The sequence below is a fragment of the Spinacia oleracea genome, chromosome 2 (assembly GCF_020520425.1).
Source record: "Spinacia oleracea cultivar Varoflay chromosome 2, BTI_SOV_V1, whole genome shotgun sequence".
Taxonomy (NCBI): domain Eukaryota; kingdom Viridiplantae; phylum Streptophyta; class Magnoliopsida; order Caryophyllales; family Amaranthaceae; genus Spinacia; species Spinacia oleracea.
Genome location: NC_079488.1, coordinates 89,654,582 through 89,680,227, shown reverse-complemented (window position 1 = coordinate 89,680,227; position 25,646 = coordinate 89,654,582). Strand labels below are relative to the sequence as shown.

The 25,646-nt window shown below is 37.1% G+C and overlaps 1 protein-coding gene across 2 annotated transcripts in view; it reads left to right on the top strand.

The window, feature by feature from the left end:
- The window catches only part of LOC110777027 (protein RRP6-like 3), a 34,949-nt gene extending 13,105 nt beyond the window's left edge, over positions 1 to 21,844 (top strand). For both annotated transcript variants that reach the window (XM_021981618.2, XM_021981620.2), the window contains exons 7-12: positions 3,699 to 3,901; positions 3,988 to 4,032; positions 16,750 to 17,264; positions 17,336 to 17,807; positions 19,940 to 20,571; positions 21,420 to 21,844. In XM_021981618.2, coding sequence (XP_021837310.2) covers positions 3,699 to 3,901; positions 3,988 to 4,032; positions 16,750 to 17,264; positions 17,336 to 17,807; positions 19,940 to 20,571; positions 21,420 to 21,492 — 1,940 coding nt within the window. In that variant the 3' untranslated portion in view covers positions 21,493 to 21,844. The remainder of the gene's footprint in view (positions 1 to 3,698; positions 3,902 to 3,987; positions 4,033 to 16,749; positions 17,265 to 17,335; positions 17,808 to 19,939; positions 20,572 to 21,419) is intronic.
- Positions 21,845 to 25,646: the final 3,802 nt, after the last annotated feature.

Genomic DNA, 25,646 nt, shown 5'->3' with positions numbered 1-25,646 from the left:
GATATGTCATGGTTTCCTTCTGCTCTTTTGAGTTGAGACACGTGGAATACTGGACGTAACTTACAAATATCAGGTAGTTGTAGCTCATAAGCCGAATATTTGGAAAAGGCCCATAAAATCGAGCAACCAATTTTTCCCATGGTCCCTTGGCTTGTGATTTTGGCAAATGCAGTTGGAGTTTCAAGCGTACAGATTCACCTACTGCAAATTCTACTTCTCCCCTTTTGCGGTCTTCCATGTCCTTCATCCTCTGTTGTGCCCGGAACAAATTTAAATGGGGCTCATCTAACATTTATCCCTCTCTTGTAGTAATTCTTCCAAACTTCTCAATTTTGATCAAATGTGGCGCCCTTCCATAGACCACTCTAAATGGAGTCGCTTTAATGGAGCTGTGAGGAGATGAATTGTAAGAATATTCGGCCCAATGCAGCCACTTAGGCTGCTCCCCATGTAAGCACCTTAAGTACGCCTCCAACTTCTTATTTACCACCTTGGATTGTCCATCCGTTTTGGGAGGGGTCGTATTCTGTGCTTCGTTTGAGGGCAGTCCTTGCATACGGAAGAGTCCACACCAAAACACACTTAATTTTTTTACGGTTAGAAATAATGATCAACGGAAACCCGTGCAAACGAACTATTTCCTTAGTAAATGCTTCCGCGACCACTTGAGCATTGAATGGGTGTCGAAAACCAAGGAAATGTGCGTATTTCGAGAGAGGGTCCACCACCACTAGGATAGTGTCTACCCCTTAGAGAGAGGCGATCCTTCAACGAAGTCCATAAGAAATATCCTCCCAAATTCTTTTGGTTATCAATAAGGATTGTAGGAGACCAACCGGGCTTTGTTGGGGGACTTTGTTTCTTTGGAAAACCTCACACTTCTGTACATACTCCGCCACATCTTTCCTCATTCTGGCTTCCACTTCAATACCGCAAGACATGCGACCATCAACTCCTTCTCGGACACAAACTTGCATTAAGTTGGCCCCAAAATTCGATTGAAACAAACAATTGGGCAGCCTTCCTTTATAAGCACAACTCCTAATCCAAAACCCAAAGCATTGGTCTCTACTACGAATAGTTTCAAGAAGTCGGGCATTGCTAGCATTGGGGTCGAACACATGGCTTTGAGATTTTTAAAGGCCTCAATAACTCCTTCCGACCACCCAAAGAGTCTTTCTTGAGTTGTTGGGTAAGTGGTTGTGCCGTTTTAGCATACTTGGGTATGAATTTGCGCTAGTAACCCGTGAGCCCCCAAAAGCCCGGAAACTCCTTTTGATTTTTTGGAATTGCCACTTAATCATTGCCTTAAACTTGTCCAAGTCCACCGTTACTCTCGACACTACATGGCCCAAATAAGCCACTTTCTACTTTCTAAAATCACATTTCATATAGTTCACATTGAGCTCATGCTCTCTCAAAGTACTCAAAACCCGTTTAAGGTGCTCATAACGCTCTGCCTTATTCATACTATTCGTACTATACATAAGAACGTCATCAAAGAAAACAAGTACAAATTTACGAAGGAAAGGCTTGAATACCTCATTCATGAGTGATTGGAATGTCACTTGTGCATTAGTTAGCCCAAACGACATTACCATGAACTCGTAATGCCCTTTGTGAGTGCGAAAAGCAGTTTTGTGAGTATCTTCTGGGTATATGATACTTATCGGGTATAGTGTCCCGATTTAGAGCCCTATAGTCCACGCAAAACACACGACTTGTCTAGCTTGAAATGGTCTGATGGATGGCCTGATTATTTCTGCTGCCATTATCTCCCTAATGAGTCTTTCAATCTCATCATTTTGAAATTGCGGGTAGCGATACGGTGGGGTTCCCACGGATTTACTAAGCACGATAGTGTACTCAACTGCTCATGGTTCCTTAATGGAGGCAGCCTCGGGGGCATATTAAACACCCCTCCAAATTCGTTAAGCAATTTCTTGAAAAAAAAAAATATCTCGGCACCACTACACCACTTGATGCTACCTCACCCTCATATTGATTCACTTCCACCCACAATCCCCCTTCCTTCCTTCCAGAGCTTACGAATCATGGCCTTCAGGGATATTTTTGAATGAGCTAAGGACGGATCTCCCTTTAAGGTGATCGTGCGACCATTTGATTGGAATTTGAGCACCTGTGTCTCCGTCGATACCACTTCGAGGCGTTTCCTTCCATAGCCACCACCGGGACATGAACCTTCTCCTCTTCACCAAGGCGACAAACTGTGAAATATTTCTCACTTTTGAGAATCCACCCGTTGGGATCGGTCGCTTCAAAGAACGGCATCTCCACCTTCTTATACCGCCAACGGCCTCCTCGACCACCGGTGTGGTACTCCTTCCCTCTTTCAAACACTCTTCTGGCAACTCTTCCACCAAGGCTTCTTCCTCCAATTTCCTCCCTCACAGCCAACATGTGCTTCATCCTCATGCTGCTGCCTCTGTGGACTCTTTCTTCCTGCCATAAACTCTCGCATCTCAGCGTGAAATTGATAATTGATCTTGCTGTAACTTCATGTTGGCTACTTGGGTATCTTGAGCTTCTCGGAAACTGTTCAACCTTCCCTCTAAGAGAACGAGTGTCGAGTCCACCTTGTCCGTGTTTTTTTGTGTCTTCATTCTCGTGGGCCGCTAGTCTCCTCCGTGACAATTTTCTTCAATTTTTCTAGGACCTTACCTACAACCCAACCCCCATTTAATCGATGCAGGCAGACCATCGAAGCGACCTTTCAACAAACTGAAGCATTCGTTCAACTGGTGTTTTACCACTAGCAATGTTTCTCAATTGTGCCCAACTGTTGAGTTTTAGAGATAGGCATCTCTTAGTGCTCCGATAGCGGTTGTAAAGAACTCATTTTGCTCCCAGGAAATAAAAGATAATTACTATAATTTTGTTAAATAGAGGAAGGACTATTAAATGATATATAAGCTCAAGGCTTGCAAAATACAAAATGTGTTTTGGGAACTTTTGAGAGGTTCTCTTTCTTTCCCAATTCCACTAAAATACATTCAACATACCTTCTGCTCTGAATTCTTCCTCTTTTTAATTACAACAATCCAAAAAAAGATAAGGATATTAATAAAAATCTAGCATGACAAAGAAAGCTAATATGAAAAAATGATCTTTAATTGCTGCTTCAGGCTTTCTGCCACTTGTGTAGTGGTTCTGCGCACTTGCAAGGTGTTAGCCGCAACTACCAAGGTCCCTCCTCACTTCGCTTGTCACCTAGTGTAAGTGTACAAAATTGGCGGCCTGTATGGAGTAGGGGAATTCCTTATCTGATCTGGTATGGTTGAACTTTGACCATTTATCAACCCTGACATATAAGAAGAAAACTTTATCATGTTGGATCCTGTTAGATTCGTCTCAATGTATATTTTTTTTATAGTAATACACAATTAAAGATATTTTATCAAAAGCAAATGGATTTAAGAAGTTGTAGTCTGCTTGGCTGGGTATGATATAATCTGATTTGATTCTAACGAGAACAAGTATTTGAGTAAGTTTCTTAAATAAGGTTAAGAGAACAAGCCCGAGTCTAGATAAGTTTGGCACAAAGAAAAAATTTCCATGAGAAGCTTTGTTTTTTTAACACAAAAGATGACTTATATTCCGTGAGAAGCTTTTGTTAATCAGCTTTGAACGTTCTATATTAGAATTCGTTTATAATCTGTAGCACAAAATATTAACAGATATTGGTCAACCAAAAGATTCAACACCTCTGGATGTCAGGTTCCATTTTCTTCCTGAGGCCAGTCGCAGATCAAATACAATTAGTTTACAATTGTTTTCCAAAGAATCTGATGCTTTTCCTACAGAATCTGTAGCATCATCAATAATTTCTCGTTATTTGAATACTCAAGCAGTTGATGTCTCAAAATTTTCAGGACCCCAGGTACATAAATTAACTTTTTGTTTTGATGAAGCTATTATGTCTGAAATACTAATATTGTTATTCTAATTTTCTGATGCATTGACCAGTTCCAGAATCAAATAAGAAAACTTTGCGCCTGGAGAGATTTAATGGTCAGTGAGGTTCCTTTTATTTCTTTTTGGTGCAATAAGGTTCCTTTTTATGATCTGCATTGGCCATCTTTATGCCATCGCTTGTTACGTGGGTTATTTCTCTTAGATTACAATCTTTGTGTCTGTCCTTGCGCACTTGAGCATGTGTGTCCCCACACTCAAGCATACAACTGTTCTCTGCTAAACACAAATTACTATGGATCTGTTAGGCAAACACTGTTCTGTCTCCAAATTTGCGGGTTGGACCTACTTTAGCGGATTTGATGGTCAACCAGCTATTTGTGGTGTTTGGTAATAAACGGATTAGAAAAGCGGATTGATACCAAACCACTAATTCTCAAAGAGTTAAATATAAATGCGTTTTTCGATAGCAGTTTGGAATTTCAATTGAAAAATACACATTTTCCCATTAGCTTCAATACTTTACTGGTGTGGACTCTCCATGGCTCCATCCTTCTTCGTACTGAGCATTAATTCCAATTGAAATATTAATAAAACCACCAAAATGAGAGAGGGAAGACATGATTACATGAAAACATACCTGAATATTCTGTTGAGTAATAGGCCCAGTAATTAATTACTTGAAGATCTAAAAGTGAAGAATCCTGGTTGATTAATTAATTACTTTTGTATCTAAAAGTGAAGAATCCTGGTTGATTATTGGAGTCTTCATGCATGCAAAACAATTACTGTATCTGATTTTTTAGGAGCATTGCTAGATCAAAGCAATTGCAAAAGTAGGACCCAGTATAATTTCTTGCCTGATTGGTGAACTTAAGGGGTAAAAAATCTAAGGATGATAGAGTAGTTGAAGATCATCTTGAAGAAGAAGAGTAGTTGGAAAGTGGTGGTTTAATTGCTCACTCCGCCTTCTCCTTTTCATTTTCCCCTTTCTGGAGGGTGTTTTGTTGAGTATTGTAGGATTGAGCGAGGAAAAGACGATTAATGATTAATTATGGGGGGCGTTTGTTATGGGCGTATTCAGGAAAGGGAAAGAGAATCAACAAGGACAATTACCTTTGTTGTTGTTTATAATGCAATTTTTATCCATACCCTTCACCCCCTCCATTCCCCAAAGTCTTCTACTCTTATTCCTCACACCCCCAATTGTATTTCCATTCCCTTTCCTTAACTCACCTTCACACCACCACACCTACCGAGAGTACCCCCCTATCACCTTCTTCGCATCCCCGCCACAACTTCCCCATACCATCACCACTACTAAACCACTGTTTACCACTTGAATCCACCATGAAACCACCGTCTAACATCTGAAGAAAACCACTCCCTATAACTTGAAATTACCATGAATCATGCGTCTAACACAACGAAACCACTCCCTGCAACCCTAAATCCCCACAAAACGACCTGCTACCACCTGGAACCACCCTTCCCACCCCTTACAACCACCCAAAACCATTTCCCACCCCTCCCCCCCACCAAAAATCCACCCTTCCCACCCACCACGAAACCACTCCCTGCAACCTAAAATCACTACGAAACGACCCTCATACTACCCTTCCCAACCACCACGAAACCACCCCCACCAACCCAGGAAAAAAACTCCCTTATGCACTTACAAACAACACGACTCCGGATTCCACCAACATCCACAGGAAGTTCCATAGCCCTAAACATTCGAAAAAAAATAATAAGAGAAAGAATGGAAACCGGAAAGTACCTCTCGTATCTATTATTATGGTTTTAGATGGTCAAATTCGGCCATAAAAACTCAAGATCTAGGGTTTTTAAGGTCGAATTTTATCTTTAAAACTTCAAATTTGGCCTTTAAATTAGAGAAGGATGAAAAAGAAAGGGGGCGGCGATGACGGCAACGACGAAGAAAATAGGGGCAGCGACGGGATACCAGGATCCAAGATTAGGGAACCTCGTTGTAACTACTTGAGTCGGGCGAGGGGAAACTTTCACGTCCGGCTTTGGGTTGTGGAAAGTGGCAACCTTGTAGGGAGTACGGTGGAGCTAGGGTGAGAGAGGGAAAAGTGGTGAAAACTCAAAATGCCACCAAACAGCCTCTTGTATCAAAGGGTTTCCTTCCTTTTTTCTTCTAATTCCTTATTTTATTTCATTCCCTTTACCCCTTTTCAATCAAATGACCCCTAAGAATGTGGGTTTTCATTTTTCTAATGTTTTTTTTAAATAAATTCAATAATTGCTATATTCCGCAATAAATATCCTAATTGATTTTTGTAACAAGAATGAATTCCATTTTTTTTAATCTATTTATCGAAGTGCTCTGTCAATTATAACTATAACTATATCTTGACATCTTATTAATGAGAAAGTATTTAACAACTAAGAAAATGACATATGTGCTTTTACGTCTTTTTGTCCATCCAGATAATAAATTTGTCCCTACTAATAAATAATTCCATTTTCCTTAATGGTCATTTTACACAATCAAACAACTATTACCTATCAGCTATTTACTGAACACTTTTATACAATCAACTAGTCAAACGAGCTAATATAAATCGGCTAGTCAAATGGCCTAATACAATATGCTACATCTAACACCTAACCGCGGGTTGCCAAACAGGCCCTATATTCTTGCGCATGGTATTTATCACAACTATATTCGTCAAGGATCCTTTCTTGGTTAAGAGAGTTTCTTTTTTTATTTTTGTTTTCTTGTTATTTTGATTAAATATTAAATATTGAAATGTACCATTTCCTTTTATGTTATGTTTTCACATGATTTTTGCATTTGTGATGCCCTTGTGGCCACCTGGCCATGTTGGCCGTATAGTTGTGATGCCCTTGTCACATTCGCCCACCTTTGGTAAATTGGGTAGCTATCTGCTTGTTACTTAATCGGGGTTCTGCCTTTTAGCAATCTGGAAAAGCCACCTATGGACTTCAATCCCTAATGTTACGGGCACCAGGTTTTAGAACTGACTTTTATTTTTCTCTTTGCCTTTTTCTCCCATGTTTATTTCGGATAACGCCCATTGATGGTCTCATATTACAAACATCCCTGTGTAAAAGCTAATGCTATGTAGGTCATGAGGATGACACAAGGGTTTTGCCTAGTTTTTGCTTCATCAATTGTGTACAGAACCAACTATTAATAGTCTTTCGAAGATAAAAATATTTATATGCCTTCTAGTCTCTATTGATCTCCCTAGACCTGGCAAACGGGTCGTTTAGATTGGATTCGGGTCGGGTCTGTTTGGGTCGGGTTGGGTCATTTCGGGTTATTTTTCGGGTTGGTTTCGGGTATGGGTCGGGTCCATTCAGGTTTCGGGTTACTTTGATTTTTTATAATTGAGTCGGGTCTGGTTCGGGTCAGGATTCCGGTTCAATATCGGATCAGGTCTATATCGAATCGGTTCTTAATGGATCGGGTTTTTCGGGTTATATCCGGTTTATCGAGTTAGATCGAGTTTTTTGGGTTGTATCATAGTTTTCGGGGTTCGAGTTTTGATTAGGTTATTTCTCTTTGGATTTGGTGGTCACTATCATAATATTATCAAAGCTTTTTCCTATAACACAAAATAGTATAAATTAATAAAAAGAAAATAATAACAATAATAATAATAATAATAATAATAATAGTAATACTCCCTCCGTCCCTTAATACTCGACCTGTTTTGACCGGACACGCTTGCCAATGCACAACTTTGACCATCAATTTTTTTAACTACATATTATAAAAACTTATAAAAATATAAATATTTTGAAAATATATATTAAGATGAAGCCAACAATATATTATATACTAACATTTGTTTTCATATATTAGAAATAAAATGGGGTCAAAGTGAATTATGTGAATAGTGCAAAAAGTCAAAACAGGTCGAGTATTAAGGGATGGAGGGAGTATTAAATAATAAAAATACGAAAAGCTAAAAAAAACTTGTATTTAAAACTAATTGGTAATTTCGAGTTGCTTTTCAGTTCCGATCATTTTCGGATCTTTGGTTTGGAACGGTTCGTGTTGATTTAAATTTCACGGTTATTTTCGATTCGGGTGAATTCGGTTTCGGGTGAAGATCGGTTTGGGTACTGCCTTTCGGGTCGTTCGGGTACCGCGTAATTTCATGTCAAATCATTTCCGGGTAGGTTTCGGTTTTAGGTCGGGTTTATTTGGTTTTCGAGTTAGTTTTGGGTTGTCGTTTCAGAACAATTTCGGGTTACAGATCGGATCAATCGGGTCGGTTTTTCGGGTCCGGGTCAATTTTGCTAGGTCTAGATCTCCTTTACTGATGTAACAAAAACCAAGGATAAGGAGTTAGTGGAAAGTGGAACCCTGTAACACCCCGACAATTCTCTCTTTTCTAAAATAACCTTTTAATATAAAATATAGAGAATTATCAAGGCATTATCGCCCGTGTGAAAACGTAACGGCTTATTCAGAATTTTGCAGCGGAAAACATAAAACTAATTTGAGGTTTATAGGTAATTGATTACAGGTTTAATCCCAAAACCAATAAACGAAAATAAGGAAATATAAATAGTACGACAAATTTCAAATCCAAGTTAACAAATTAAATCACTTAATTAGACAAATAGAACTACAAGCTCTCTAATCCCGATCCCAATGATGCATCATCTTCGAACCTGTAGATGGGCAACGCTTATTGATCCTTAGAGACTGCTCACCAAAGATGGGTCATCACATGATCAATAGGCATAGCCATGATCAACACACACAAACAAAGCACGTAATCAGCAAAGCTGAGTACTACATACTAAAGCAATAATAATCCTAACATGATACTATTAAACATAATTAAGGCAGACAAAGCATGATAATCTGACGACCATACTTAACTAGACTAGGCTAGACTGGACTAGACTTTTATAACAATAATATTATTTTAATTGAAATAGGCAATGGACCGAGTTTTCTAGCTAGACGAGGTACGGGCGCGACTCCGTAACCTCAGTGACCTGCGATATCGAGGAATGTTTGACTGAAAATAGGACGCGGTGATCAATCCGGTCCGAATGAAAGGCCATGGGCTACCACCATGAACCCCAACTCCTGTTTGTCCGTCACTTTAGACGTGCACAGTCTAAAGCTATTGCTACTCAGTTTCACTTTACATGATTTACAAATTGACACCCCGTTATGACTCAACAATCACATAAGGCATGCAACTCACATTTATTTACAACTGTTTTTATCTTGGAATTGAGTAAGTGATCACAAAGGCATCAAACAAGACTCATTCCAATTAACTTCAATCTTTTCTTTAATACTGATCAACCCCTGTATATGGGTATAAGGTTTCAACTTACTAAATAAGGTCCTCCGCCCTCATAAAGTAGTGAAAAGCTAAAAGGGAACAACAATTAACTGATCTGAATTATATACTGAATAATCTAGTGTTCCCAATCAAACATGTTTGCATCAATCTTCCATACTAACATGTTATAATCCTCAAAATGCAATAAAGGTTTAATGTGTTCATCCAACAGTATCAAACATGCAATTTCAACCTGACTAAGTTCATCAATAACATTAACATAACCAAGTTCATCAACAATTCAACATGGTTTCAACAATTAGCACACATTCCAAGCACACAGGTATGTACGTACCTTGTGTAAACAAACTAATAGGCCACTTTAACACTTTCAGAAGTCGCCTAAAGAGAATTCTCCGCCTAAAACAACCAACAAATATTCCCAATCAACTTCTAATCACTCACAACAATAACAAGCATTCTAAATACATCCTAAACATATTTAGAACATTCCGTAACATTGAAACGTGCACATTTGATTTCCTAGCATCATAATTATTGAATTAGTGATTGAAATTCGTTGAAAACTCTTCGCAAACATTATACTTTAAATTTCCAGCAATATAAATTCGTTTAAACTTCGTCAAGACCAAAGTAACATGCTTAGAACATCCCAACAATAATTTTAATAATCCACAATCATCCTACCATAATTTAAAACCATTAAACCCTTAAAATTCATACTTTAAATAATTCAAACTCTTATTTCAATCAAATTATATAATCTGAAAATTAATAATTTAATTATGCAAACATATAAATATGAAATTCGTAAGTAAATCATAAAACTATAAATTTAATTCAAGAAAACATAAATTAAATTAATAAAACATAATTAAAACATGAATTAGTTTTAAGGGTTTAAAATTAACCAAAGAGAGAGGAAGAGGAAGTGCTGGCCGGCGGCAAATAACACACGATAGCGGGCCTGGCGGCGGCAGGGCTGGGCGACGCGGTGGTCGGCAATGGTGGTTGCGTGTTCGAGCAAGAAACACAGAAGAGAGGGCAAAGTTGCTTGCGTGTGTGGAGGAGAAGGATGGAGGCCGACTGGGCAGCAGCAACGGGTGGTGCGGCGCAGCGTGCAGGGGAACGACGAAGGTGGCTGATGGTCCTCGGTGGTGGCTACAGGAAGGCAACACATTAAGGGAGAGAGAAATTGCAAGGAAGAAAGAAAACAAGGAGGGATAAGGACGACGAAGGGGAAGGAGGTGAGACCTTACCAGTGGCCACGGCTGGTGGTGGTCTGACGGCCTTGGTGGCTGCAGCAACGGACGTGGAGGCGGGAGGGAGAACGGCGAGAAGAGAGGATGGAGTTGTTGAGTTGTACGTGAGTTGAATGAGGGTGGAGGGTTTTGGGTGTTTGGTTTGTACGTGAATTAGAAAAGAGAAGAGTGTAGTTGGTTTTATTGAATTGGGCTTTGCCCAATTAGACTAGGACTAGAATCTAGGTTGTTGAATCCAAAGTGGTTAGGATTAAATTCAATCGAACGTGTTTTCGTAAAACGAATTGTTTCAATGTAAAGTTCTAAAATTATTTTGATTTCATAAATCGTTAAAAATTTAAAATGTAATTAACTTAAATAAATATACGTTAATTATATATTTATTATTAAAATTCGTAAATTCTATTAAAATATAAATAACTATACGTTAAAATATATTAATAAAATCTATAAATTTACGGGGGATTACAAATCCTTCTTGACTTTTTGGGCAGGAAAAGGAAAGTTTTTTATTGACATGGGTATTATAAATAGTACTTCCTCCGTTTTTTAAGACTCGCAACGTTTGGACTTTTACCACTATTCATATAATCTACTTTGACTATTCTTAGTGTTTTTTATATAAGATAAAACATAGTCATGTGGGATCTTGTTAGATTCGTCTCAATGTGTATTTTCAAAATATCAACTTTTTATAATTTTTGCATAAAGAGAATTTAAGATATAAATGATCAAAGTTGTGCATTGGCATTCGTGAAACTAACGAACGTTGCGAGTATTAAAAAACGGAGGAAGTATTAGATTTTATTCCTTGTCATCGAAGGAATAAAGCAATGTGTAAAACACCTAAAAGGAAAGTAAGAAGATCAATCGAGAGGGAGTACTTGAGAAATTAAAGAACAAACAGAAAATTAGCAAGTATCCAGTGTGGACTCCCCATATATTTTTGCTTCACGTCTGCACTTTTCGTCTAAGTATCTAATGATCCCCTTAAGAAGACTACAAGGTCCGAGACTATTTATGCGAGTACGGTGGTTGATATTGTGCCATCACATGAGTCCTTGGATATCATGATTGATGTTTTGGGTTGGGTCCTATTGGCAGGCCTTTTGTTACATGTGTCTCGTGGGAGGGTACAAAGTAGACTTGTTACATATGTTTATTACTTTAGTAGGATTAATATATTTAATACGTTATTGTTTGGGCTTTACGGTCCGATTTGTGCTAGCTAGTTAATTAAGCTCGTTAGTCTAACTCGTTTCCTACACCTAGCTGTTTCCTTTTCCTAGTTAGAATACTGGAGCAAGTATTATTTAGCTATAAATAAATGAATCAACACTACTTTGAAGGTGGACAATTTATAATCAAACTCGTGTCGCTTTTTGCTATAACATTGAGGTTGCCAACAAGTATGTGTCCAGCTCCTATGCGCAACAATTTGGGCGGATCCCGTCCATAGAGCACCTTGAACGGATTTATCCCGGATTCCCGGTGGAAAGATGTGGTGATGTATTATAAGAGTGCTTGGCCCAAATCAACCATTTGGCTCAATCCTTCGGTTTTTCCCCACAAAGCACCTCAAATATGTTTCTAGCCCTTTGTTCACATTTTTTGATTGGTCGTCCGTTTGTGGGTGATAAGAAGTACTTCTCTTCAAGTCAATACCATGGAGTTTAAAGATTTCTCTCCAAAAGAAACTTAGAGCATGCTTATCAAACACAAAAAAATTGGATTTCGATCCTAATAAAATACTTCCTCCATTTTTTTATTATTGCACCATCTACATTGGGCACAAGAATTAAGAAAGGTGGTAAAAGGTGAGAGATTGACAAAAATACCCATGTGATTAAATACATGTAGGTAAAGAACAAGTGAGGTTTGGTCCCCACCACCCATACAAGGATAAAAATGTCATTTCATGTAGCTAAACTTACTAAAAAGGAAATGGTGCAATTAATATGCAACTTCCGAAAAAGGAAAATGGTGCAATAATAAAAAAATGGAGGAAGTAAATATTTTATATTTTCTCTCTTCCCAATACCAAACCCAACACCAACAACATTTGAGCATGTTTAGCAAACGCCAAATTTTTTACAAGTATGCATCACTTTTCCACCATCTCTTTTGCAATTATAGGAAGAAAAAAAAACAATACTGTTTGGTCCCCATTTGTCACATGTCAAGTACTCCTTGCATCAAATTGGTTTTCCATTTGGTGTTCACGAACACCAATTATTGCATGGTTTCATTCTCTCTCTTCCTTTCTCTCTCATCTCTTTACTTATTTTATACTTCCTCTGTTCATAAATACTCGCAACGTTTGATATTTTTACACTATTCACATATTCCACTTTGACTATTGTTGGTGATTTATATGTCAAATAAAACATAGTCATGTGTGATCTTGTTAGATTCGTCTCAATACGTATTTTCAAACTATCAAATTTTTATAATTTTTGCTTGGAGGGAATTTATGATATCGACGATCTAACTTGTGCATTGGCATGCGTGAAAGTGAAAAACGTTGCGAGTATCTATGAACGGAGGAAATAGTTTTTTATTCCACTCTCTCTTGAACACCAATTTTTGGTGTTTGATAAACATGCTCTTAGTAATATTTTATTACGATCCGAAATAATCGAAGATGGGAACCCATGAAGTCGTATCAAATGGGTGCTTAAGGCCAATGAAATGGGCGAATATTAACAAGCGGTCCACTACCACTAAGATTGTATCCACCCTTTCGATAATGACAACTCCTCTACAAAATCCATTGCGATATCATTTCACAAAGCGCAAAGTGAAAGCACACACTTTGCGTAGACAAAGTGCACCTTAAGTGCCAAAAACCTTTAAAATAATTTCTATAACATACACCCTCCGTCCCATAATAGTTTTTACACTTACCTTTGCACAAAGTTTTAGGTGATAAGTGGTTGTTTCGTTATCAATTGTTATTTTATTGAAAAAGTAGATGTGATAGGAGTTAGTGAGGTATATTTTTAATTGAATGAGAGAGGGTGTGGGGACAAAAAAAATTTAGTGGGAAGAGAGAAACAATATAATAATTGTGGGGTCATTCCTTATTTTGAAGTGTAACAACTAATCTGGGACGGACGAAAAAGGAAAGTGTAACAACTAATCTGGGACGGAGGGAGTATTTTATACTAAAAAACAACATGATACTTGTATTATAAATGCTTAAATTAACAAAGGGAAACATAATTCATTACTAGACACCATACCGAAATACCTCTGAGAGGCCAAAGTACTAACTTAACACTTACAGTAAGTCACAAGCTCACAAAAGTCACAACCAACATAAAACAAGTAAGTAGAAAGACTAGAAAAGGAAAAAGAAAAGCAAACTCGGTTCTTCAAACTTATTAGTTGCGCCCCTAAACTCCTAAAGCACATCCGCATCATCATTTTCATCATCATCAGAAGCATCCTACTCATCCTCATCATCTCAATAATCCCCATCCTTACCATATCCTTTTCCATCTCATCGTCATCTAACATCACAACTCGACGAGAAAATTTAGGAGTGGAGGTAGTAGGCATACCCTTTCCTTTATTAACTCTGGATGAGGATGACATGGACTCCCTAACATCCATGGAATAAAAACTCGGCCGAGTTAACTCGGTTCGCCCGAGTTAACTCGAATTTTCAAGTTGCCGATACGATATTTGCCGATTTGTCACGCCCTTTTCTAAAAGGGCGATATTTCGCCCGATACGACCGATACAGTCCAAAATCGGCCGAGATAACTCACGAATCGACCGCATCCTTGAGGATTAGATTGAAAAGAGGAAAAATAAAGCGAAGAAGAAGAAACAGATTAGCGAACCGGATTGTCGAACATGGCGGCAGTAGATCTGAGAACCTTTTGATTTTAAATTTCTTGAGTAATGCGTGATTTAGATTTTGGTTTCTATATGAGGTTGAAATTCGAAGCCTCATCTTTGTTAATGGCGGTGGCATATTGAAGAAGACGAAGAGGATGAAGAGAAGACGTATGAATGCCGACTCTTTTTTATTTATTTCTTCATTTGGGTGAAACTTATTTATTTCTCTATGAGTGACAGCTGTTAGAAAGTTTGAAAAAGGTTACAGCTGTTTACAATGAAACATAACGTAGTGGACCTTTACCCTTTTATTAACCTTTTAGTATTTTTATTATATAGGATTTATTTATTATTTATTTATTTTAGTTGTGAACAACTAGCTATTTTTGAGGGATTATACAATATACTTATCTCAATAGGGTATATTTCCTTTATCAAAAAAAAGAGAACTACTGTACAATATAATTCTTTATTCATTTTATTTTTTATTCATTTTTTCATTCATAATTGTTTTCTTTACGCATGGAAAAATAAAAATTCGTCCGCGTTCCGATCCGCGACAACCGCAATCGTTCCGTTACCGCATCACCGCGACGATACCGCAACCGCGACCGATACCACATTTTCGATCTATGCTAACAACCCTTCTTGCTCCTCTAGTGGCATAGATCGGATCATTGGCTCTAGCGGCTCTACTAACCGTAGCTCATGTCAAGTTATCTCCGTCAAACACAAGATCACCTTCATCATCCGAAGAGTTCTCTTCCATTCTTCCAAGTAACCACTCATTACTTAAATCAATCTTTCTCTAATAAATGGGCTCAATGGTGCCTTTTTTCTTATATCGGCGTTCCAAAGCTCGATTAGCTTTCACATACACCATGTCATTTAACCGACTTTGTGTCAATTGATCCTCTTTTTGAAGTAAAGTTGTTGAAAATCTCCCCAATTTCTCTCACAACCCATATCACTACAAGTGAGGCTAAGAACCTCCAAAAAAATTGAGGTTGGGAGTTGAAGATCCATAACAAGACCACCAATCCGCTATAAAAAAAAAAGTTAGCGATAAATTAATTTCAACATAAAAGGTTAAGAGCAAGTATCCTTTCAGATTATAACAATTACAATCTTGCGTCGAACTTGGGTTGCTAGTTATTACCATGCGATTTGGTCTGTCTTAGTCTCTTAGCCATATAATGACCAAAGAGACCGGTGGCATTTTAAATGAATCCCATTCCATAAGAATGTATGCAATCATACAAACCCTTTATCACTTCTTCACATTCGACATCTTCAACATTACCATAATGGATCTCGGGATTTAGATAATAACCGGCCGCATGCAAAGATCGATGAAGTTGACAATCCCTTCTTTTATCAATTAACCCAAAAGCTTGTTTGTGTTGCTCCTCTTTCATTCCAAAACTCTTAGAGATATCTTGGCTTCATAAATATTGTCCCATAAGAGGCTTTTTCTCCCCATCAACAATTCTACGCACCTTATCTAGTGGACCGGTAACTTAAGAGCATATAAGACATTTCTCCAAAAAGTGTCTTGCAAATACTATGTTGCTATTTTCTTTCCTCCCACCTCCTTTGACCACTTAGAGTTGTTCCACTCTTGAAACCTTTGGCTTATGAAATTAAACAAGAGTAATGAAAGATGTAGCAAATCTCGTAAACACCGGCTTATGCGAATTCCTTTGATTTGTGAATTTCTTCATCAAATTCACAAGAGATATATGGTTATTTATATATAACCATTCATGAAGATGCATTTCTTCAAAGCATTCTTGATCTTAGAAATTTTCCCGACATCTTCTAACATCAAGTCCAAACAATGTATTGCGCAAGGAGTCTAATAAAGATGTTGTCTTTTAGCCTCCAACAATCTTCCTACTAATTTATAACAAAAGAAAAGGCATTTTGTTTCAAACAATAGGAAATAAAATATAACACAAAAATTGAAAAGAACTATATTTCTTACCGCCTTAACATAATTGGATGCATTATCCTTCACCACTTGGATTACATTTTGTTCTCCAACTTCCTCTACCATGTCATCAAGCATATGAAATAACAAATCCGCATCTTTCACAACATCGGAAACGTCCATGGATTTCATGAATAAAGAGCCCTTTGGAGAGTTGACAAGAAATTTCACAATATCTTTTGAGGCAACCAAATCACGCCATCCATCGGACATAATTGAACAACATTTTCTTGCCCACTCTTTCTTTTGCTCTTTTGAGAGACCATGTGTGTTTTTATCAATTAAGGAGAAAAGTTTGTTGCTCTTTTACTGCTTTAGCTCTCTTTTATATCGCAAGGTACAAGTGAGTTATTTTACGATTTTCAGTTCTCAATTTCAGGCTCGTATTCATGATGAGAGCTTGAGATATGTATTATCTGATCAGGCTATTGTTGCTCTTGCGGAAAAGAAGCCAATTTCTGAAAGAGAAATATATACGATTATTTCTGCAGCTGATGAAGATAATGATTCATTACCATCGTCATTCAGTGCAATATCACCATCTCCTGTGATCTGCAGTCATTGGGATGATGTCCATTGTTTATTGACAGAAGGACAAAACAACTCTGTTGATGATATTTTGCGAATGCTTCTTCATAAGCACCTTGGTCCAAATGGGAGTTGCTCCCTGTCTACTTTCAACTATAATTTGCTCTCTGGTTCCAACCTGAAACTTGCAAATGGGTTAATGTCTATGCAAAATGGGGTGAGAAGTGGAAAGCTAGTCACACGTAAGGCTTCTAGAGAGCTCTTTGTTCAAAAATTCTCGTGCAAAGCTCCAGTTTATCATAACTGTAAGATATATGCTAGTGATGGCCGGTTGCTGTGCTATTGTGATCACAAAAAGCTTGAATGGTTGGTTGCGTTTAAATATGTTTGGGCTTCATCTACCCCTTTAAATGTCACTAATACTATTGTATATATAGGTATCTCAGTCGCAACTTAGCAAAACTTATGGATGACAACCCTCAAGCTGTCATGCTTTTGTTTGAACCCAAGGGACGCCCAGAAGATGAAGACAATGAATTCTACATCCAAAGTAAAAGAAACCTGTGTGTTAGCTGTGGTGAGAGCAAACATTACCTACGGTATCGGATAATACCTTCTTGCTACAGAATGCATTTTCCGGAGCACCTGAAAAGCCACCGTTCTCATGATATAGTCTTGCTGTGTGTTGATTGTCATGAAGTTGCTCATGCTGCAGCTGAAAAGTATAAAAAACAAGTAGCTACAGAATTTCATATACCACTTTATGTGACGAAAGTGGTGGATTCTGAGACACCTGAATTGCAAGATCAAAAAGTAGGTGTTTCACCCTTGCAACTGCATACGGCAGCTATGGCACTTCTGAGGCATGGACCAAGGATGCCATCCAAACGCCGTGACGAATTAATGGAGGTATGGAACTGAAACAATTTTGTTTGCTATGTGAAAGTATTGGTTTTGATTCAGTGTTGTCCTTTGCTATGTGAAAGCACTGATTTTGATTATGTTGTTTTTATCAGTAGGAGTTGGATTTTGCATCTTCGTTAATTTGTCTGACCTCTTTTAGGTTCTAAAATATAGTTGCATTTTTTAAATTTACAATTTTCTCTCAGCTCATTTCACGTCCGTTAATGTTAGTTGCAAATTTTCTTGTTTGGTTCTAGATATGAATGAAACTATAATGGAATTGAAATGTTGACCTCCATGTGTTTTAGCCTCTTTTTCATGCATGCTTGTGAAAATAGGTTGGCTTGTAAACTATATGCTTTCGTTTAATCATTCCTCGTCCATTCTCTTACTTCTGTAGTGCTAGACTAGAAGGTTTCAGCGCCATAATTTAATTACTGCTGGAATTGATTGCATTGTTGGTCCATGTTAGATGTTGAACTCGTAAGGCTGAGATAGAGGAACAAGGAAGACTACACGTAGTATGCTATTAAGACTCCCCTGGGTTATGTGGTAATGGTCCCGCTCTTATGCTTTAGATAGAGGAGGTGAATGAAATTTTAAAGAGCAAATGTTATTATTTAAGAGAGGAGGGGAAGATTAAGAGCAAAACTTAGCCAGCAAAATTCGCAAAGTAGATCATAGATGGTTGGACACATCTGCACGATGTCATTGTGCACCAAATTACAAAAAAAACACACACGTGCATATGGAATATAACATGACATTATGATAAATATACATGAGATATGTTCCTTTTTATTGACAAAATTAAAAATAAAACTAACATATCGCATGTTCTTTTATCATAATGTTATGTCTTTTAACATGTGAATTTCCGGTTTACAATAAGCATCATGCACATGCGCCTGATGTGTGTATATGTTCATAATCCAGAGTGAAAGCATGATCAAATATGTCATGACATTAACTGAAGTGGTATACTAGGATCCCTAAAAAGGAGGTTCTTTGAGTTTAATTCTTATCGTATCATCCTTTTGATACTTAAAATTTGGTTTTTGAAGTTAAGTTATTTTATGAGAAGGGCTTTATTGTACTGTTATCACTTTAGATGTGTTTTACGGAATCATGATGATTGGTTGATATCATAGACAGTTAGGCATGTCCCACCTAGTATAAAAATTCAAAAAGGGTTATAAGGGCTTCATCAAGTGATGTAGGAGCATCCATTCCCCCATTTGGGATGAATATGAAGGTCAAATCTTGGTTTCTGAATAGTGATGATTTGGCTTATTCATGGCTTCCAATTGGAGGACGGTTTCTTAAGCTTTTGATGCGGTTTTAGATGAAAGTTAAAGGTTATATTTGGCTTATGTTAGTTCGAAATTGGTTTACAACAGAATTCAAAGCCTAAGAGGGGATAAATGCATGATAAGGTGTAGGCTACGGCCATATCCCATTTCCTTGGTGAGTTGGTGTTCATTTCCACTATGTCCATAGCCTAGCAGGTCTGCAGGACTGTCCATAAGAGGGTATGACAGTAGCACTCATGGAAATAAAGCACCATGGTTGTGGCCTTTTGGGTTTGGCAATCAGTAAGGTATGTGATCAAGAGTCAAGACCTACAACAGTGGCGATTATTGGCTTAGTGCACCATGACATTATGACAGTGGCCGATTGATTAAAGCACCCCGACCATAGCCACCTAACACAGTGGCTCAGTGGAGCGTGCGTGGATTTTTCCGGCGTTACATATTTACTTTAATTGTTCCCTTGTACTACAGTATCTGATGTATGCACTCAAGTAGAACTAATCTGCGCCAGAACCTGCTTATCTGATGTGTTTCTTTTCTTGTTATTTCACGATTTCCTTTGCCTGACGAAGAGTGACCATTTTTTCTTACATGTCCTGTGGTCAATCTTCAGCCATCATGTATAATGATGTGATACTGACAAAATTCTATATGTGCAAGCTACATTACTGGGTACAACTTTAAATACTGAATTATGTGATGTGTTTTAATTCCAGGTTTTATTGAGCATTGCAATTACTGCTTAGAAGCATGATAGGAACTTGGCAAATCCTCTATGCTTTTGTTTCTCTAATCATGTAATTTATTTACCTGCTATCTATGAAGATTGTCCGGACATACTATGGAGGGAGGGAGATATCACACGAAGACCTTGAGACAGCTTTACAGGTTGGCATGAGTCCTCAAAAGAGAAGAAAGTTTGATAAAAAGAGAGGGGTTTCCTGCAAGCATTTTCCGTTAAGTACTTGTTCAGATGAGGTATTGGAGGATAATTCTGTTAACATGGTTGAACCGAGCAACCATTATTCAGCTGTAACTAGCGGGCTTGGTGGATCAATGGATGCAACAGATCAGGCATCATATGTACAGCTAGTCAACCAGCCTGAAACTTATGTAAAGACACCCTCTTTGTCTTCGGTGAAAGATATTAGCGAGGATACTTTTGCTACTAATGGTGAATCTATGACTCCAGCCACCAGTGGGACCTCTGATGTCAAAGATGTGATACTTTTGAACACTGAAAATATTAATCCTTTGCAAGCAACAGTTGACGGTAAAAAGTATAACTCAAAGGTTTCATTACTAGGACATGGGCCTCATGGGAAAACAGTTGTGGATTATTTGCTAAAACAACATGGAGAAGAAGGGATTCATGAATTCTGTCAAAGGTGGAGACAAGTCTTTATTGATGCTCTCCATCCCCGTTATCTTCCTGGCGGCTGGGATGTAAAACACAGGTACGGGTTTTCTGCATCATGCTTATCAAATTATTTAGTGTTCCTCTCATCTTTCGCCCCACTCCCTATTTTTTGTACCCGTTGTTTGGAAAGGGAGAGAAAGTTGTTTTCCACCTTTGAGAAATATGTTTTTCACCCTTAACAAAACAAACAAAGGGGAAAATCTTTTTCCGTAAAGGTGTTTTCCGTCAAAACAAACAGAGCCTTATTCCAAAACGTACCAACTTGTTGAAGGGGAAATCACGTTGTTGGCAAACTCCTGTGCATTTCAACTGTTGGATTCATTAGCATATCTCTTTGCATTTGATTCTATTCTTTGGCAAATTATTTATCACGATCTGCAACGATGTTGTATAACTGATTGGCAGTTGCTTTGCTCCTTAGACTGCATTTACATGCAACTTTTACGGGGTCAAGTATGTTATTTATGTATATGTATGAGATTTGAAATTTAAATTAAAGTTTGTCTAGCATGACCGAAACTAAGGCTTTACATTGCCAGGTAATTTGTTGCACGCTGGCGGAAAACTTGAATTCTTATGCAGCTGCTTCCATTGCATTGCATTGCATAGGGTGTATAAAACTTAGTTCGCATGTTTTTTTTTTTCTACAACTTCTCTAAAAGTGGCATCAGTGATTTGATTATTTTGTTTCAAACTTTTGGGACTAAAATCTATTTTCAATTATGTTCATACTTGTAACTTGTCTATGCTGACATAGAAGTTATTTGGAGTTATGCTTGTTCTTCTGAACTCTGTTAAATTTTTGAACTGCTCTGTCACCCGCAACATTTCTGTCCCTTTTATAACTATTTTTGTTTCTCATGACTTTTTATGTGATTTTTCCAGTGGAAGAAGAGGTTTTGGAGAATTTAGTGTATATAACCCGGCAAAGAAGGCTAGTGATCCGATCCAGGGGTAATAAATTATGTTGGTGAGCTTCTTGATATGAATTTTAATCTGCCCTTTCTCCTTTAATTACAGAGTTGGTTTCGAAATTGTAATTTTCACCATTTATGGTTCCTAGGCTGTTTCAATCCTTTCGAGTTCTCTTATGGCTTGTTGGTGATTGAACTTACAAAGTATGTTTTTTTCAAAATGATAAAAGTACCAGTGCTGAACTTTCTTATACTTGGTAGATTCATCTAGTTTGTTGACTTAATTACTTTAAATGTTTGATTGATTGCGATAGTTTGTAACTGTAGCATTAGCAAATTGTAACGTCAGAACTAAAAACACTGTTCTTTTTTAGTTAATACATTTATTTTGTCACAGTTTGTCAATGTAATATTTCAATCATTAATATATTTAATTTTTAATGGGTAAAATTATAAAAAGTTGATATTATAAATCTATACAATGCGATGTTATTGCAAGATACCATAATACCATATTTTTTTTCTTAAGTACGTATCACAATTGATAGTCAAAATAAATTATATAATTATTGTCAACATAAAATCTTGTAAAAGGTGGTGTACATTAATTTACTGTATACCAATCTTATTTTGGAAAGTCCCGTGTGAGTCCATTTGAAAAAAAAAATCAACTTCGCAGGGAGGAGTATTGCTAAGCTTTCTCAATCACGTTCACTCTCTTCAACTATTTCTCACCTTTTCTCTCGCCTTTATCTCCCTTCTAACTGACGATTTTCTTTTCGATTTTTAATCGGATTTTTTTCAATCTTCTCCTCGATTGTTCTTCGCAATTATACGCATTGATTAAACTCTATAATCAAGGTTAGTTTCTTCTTTTATTGTATTTTGTATCATTTATTGTTCGTGCTTTGGTGTTTCCGATTCGGTTTAGAAATTATTTGTTTTGATTTAGGTTTATAGTATGTGTTTTCACTTATTGTTTGCGACTAGGCTATGATGATTTGAATTTGTTGCTTTTGTTGCTGCGGTTTTTAGGGTTCCGATTATTTTAGATTTAGTTTTAGGCCGCAATTATGTTCTTTAGGTTTTTTTATTATTGTTTGCGATTACTTTTTCATGTTTGTTGATTTTGATTTTTGGGGTTTCTTAAGTTTTGTGATTAGTGTATTACGATTCTTAGATTCTGTGATTAGTGTATTGTGATTTTTAGGTTCTAACTTTGAGTTGCTATTGTGTTTAATTAAGTTTGTGTTTATTTTTTTGAATGTTGGCCTTAATTGCATTATGGCAAGGTTTAGAGGTGGAAATTAGTTCAAAGGAGGTGTGGTTTACGAAGTTCTAATATGGTAATGGATGAGGTTGATGTTGGTGTTGATACTGGTAATGAGGAGGAGAATATAGTCAATAGGGAGGAGGAGAATGTAGACAATGGGGACGAGGACACTAGAGGCAGTGGGGACGAGGATGATGACGAGGAACATCGCAACAGTGGGGAGGAGGAGACTGGAGGCAGTGGGGACGAGGACACCGGAGACAGTGGGGACGAGGAGGACACTGGAGGTAGTGGGGATGAACATGAAGAGTCTGGTCACGATGTTGAGAAAGTTAACCGGAAGTGAAGAGGAAATTGGTTTTAGCAAAAAAGGGTACGATAAAGAAATCGAAGGTGAAGGCTGAGAAGAACCCAAGGAACGAGAAAAAGGTGATGGTGATGGCTGAGAAGAACCCAACGAAGGCATGGTTGGATTAGAAGAAACTGAGGGTGAAGAGAGGGTTGGTTGAGAAGAAGTCGAGGGTGAAGGCTGAGTTTCTTGTTGTTGATGATGATATCAAAGCTGAGTTTGATGTTCAAATGTGAGTCCTCCGATTTCCTTCAATATTGTGTAAAGAACGTCAAATTCTCAAAATGCGCCACTTTTTAACTTAATTCCCACCATACCGTCCACGTCAGCATTAAAACCGGTCTTTTTTTTTTCAACCAAGCGACACTAAACCGCTATCTCAGGTAGCGGTTGACTTAAGTAAACCGCTATCTGAGATAGCGGTTTATAATCAGGTAGTATTTATAAATGGTAAAAAAAAAAAAAAAAACCGCATCAGCTAGGAAACAAACGCTCTATCCACTGAGCTACAAACACTAATGTTGATAAGTTAAATTTGGAAATGTTTATAATTAATATTAATAAATGGTTAAAAAGAAATAAACACATCAGGTAGGATTCGAACCCATGACCTCCTACGTAGAAACAACCCACTCTATCCACTGAGCTACAGACACAATTGATGTCACAAGAGGTTACTTCTAAATTATATTTCTATTTAAACTGTAATTCATATTAAAAATAATTTACAATTAAGTAAACCGCCATCTGAGATAGCGGTTATGTTTTAATGCAAACCGCTATCTGAGATAGCGGTTTATAACATTGAACCGCCATCTGAGATGGCGGTTTGCTTTAAAACGAAACCGCTATCTCATATGGCGGTTCAATGCTGAACCGGAAAAAAAAAAATTACATCTCTTTCTCCCTTGCTTACGTGGACGGTATGGTGGGAAATAACTTAAAAAGTAACGTATTTAGGGAATTATTGGATCTTTATGCAATATTGAAGGAAATCGCTCCGTAAAAGTTGAAGTAAAAGTTATGTTTAAAATATTTCTTCTTTTACTGGATTAATCCATATTTTATACGGAGTAGTTAATTATCTGTTAGGTGAAATTATTAAGTATGTTTAAGTTCAACATTAGTTGTATGTGTTTAGTTATAGTTATAATTGTAAAAATTATAGTTTTTCTTAAAGTTGAAGTTGTTGAAGTAAAAGTTGAAATTGTTGAAGTAAAAGTTGTAATCCCTCCGTCCCTTAATACTTGCATCGTTTTTACAGGATACGCTTGCCAATACACAACTTTGACCACCAATATCTTTAACTACATATTATGAAAACTTATAAAAATATTAATATTTTGAAAATATATACTAAGATGAAGCCAACAATATATTATATACTAAAATTCGTTTTTATATACTCCCTCTGTCTCTTTTTGTTCTTTACGTTTGACATTTTACACGCGTTATAAAGACTAATTAATGTGCATTGAGATTCTCTATTTTTTATTTAAACAAGTCAAATTACGTTTATTTATAATGTTTTCACTTTTATCAAAAATCTGATATTGAAAAAATGAGAAAAAAATTAATGTCACTATGAAAAAGTGTGAGAGATTAAATGACCCAATGAGTTTAATTGGTTAAAATAATAATTGGACACAAGTTTTGATATAATATTATAGCATTTATGTGATAATATAAAAGGAAATGTAAAAAAGCATTTTGGGACACCCAAAAAGGAAAACGTAAAGAACAAAAAGAGACGGAGGGAGTACTAGAAATAAAATAGGGTCAAAGTGAATTATGTGAATAGTGCAAAAAGTCAAAACGGAGCGAGTATTAAGGGATAGAAGGAGTAGTTGTTAAAGTAAAAGTTATGTTTTGCATATTTGTTATTGTAGTGGTTTCAAACCATATTTTGTAATGATTTATCTGATTTTACTAGTTGTTACGGTCTTAATTGTAAACGTTATAGTTTGTGTTAAAAGGTATGGATGTGTCGGTAAAAGTTATCTTATGTCAAGTTTAAATTTCTTTTTTCAGCTTGGGGATTTCAGTGACAAAAGTTTCAATACCCATGTTAGACCCAATATTCTGCAGGGGATCATGACTAAGTTTTCTCACAATCGGAAATAAGCCGGGATTTAGATAGCTCGTTGTCTTTACCTGTAACTTCTTTCAAGTTCTAAGTAGTTACGAACATGAATGATGAAGACATTTAAGTCTTTGATGCATTGAAACAGCAAGCAATCAACATTTTCATTAGAGCTCTCATTTCATTATTCTTTCATGAATTTGTGTTGTGAGCAAACTGCTCATTACAAGTCCTTAAATAGGACGGCGCAGCATCAACATAGAAATGAGGGCCAGTCAATCATTGTCCTAGGTAATACCCTAAAGCATGACTCATACAAGGAGACAAAAGGAAGGCACATGATCCCATAAGTTGATCATGTGACTTTACAACCAAGTGGGCTGGACAATGTGAATGAAATGGGCTTTAAAGCTTAAAACATACTACTATTCTCAACACTCCCCCTCAAGCTGAGAGTGCAGTTTTAGTGCAAACTTCCAGCTTGGAGAGAAGG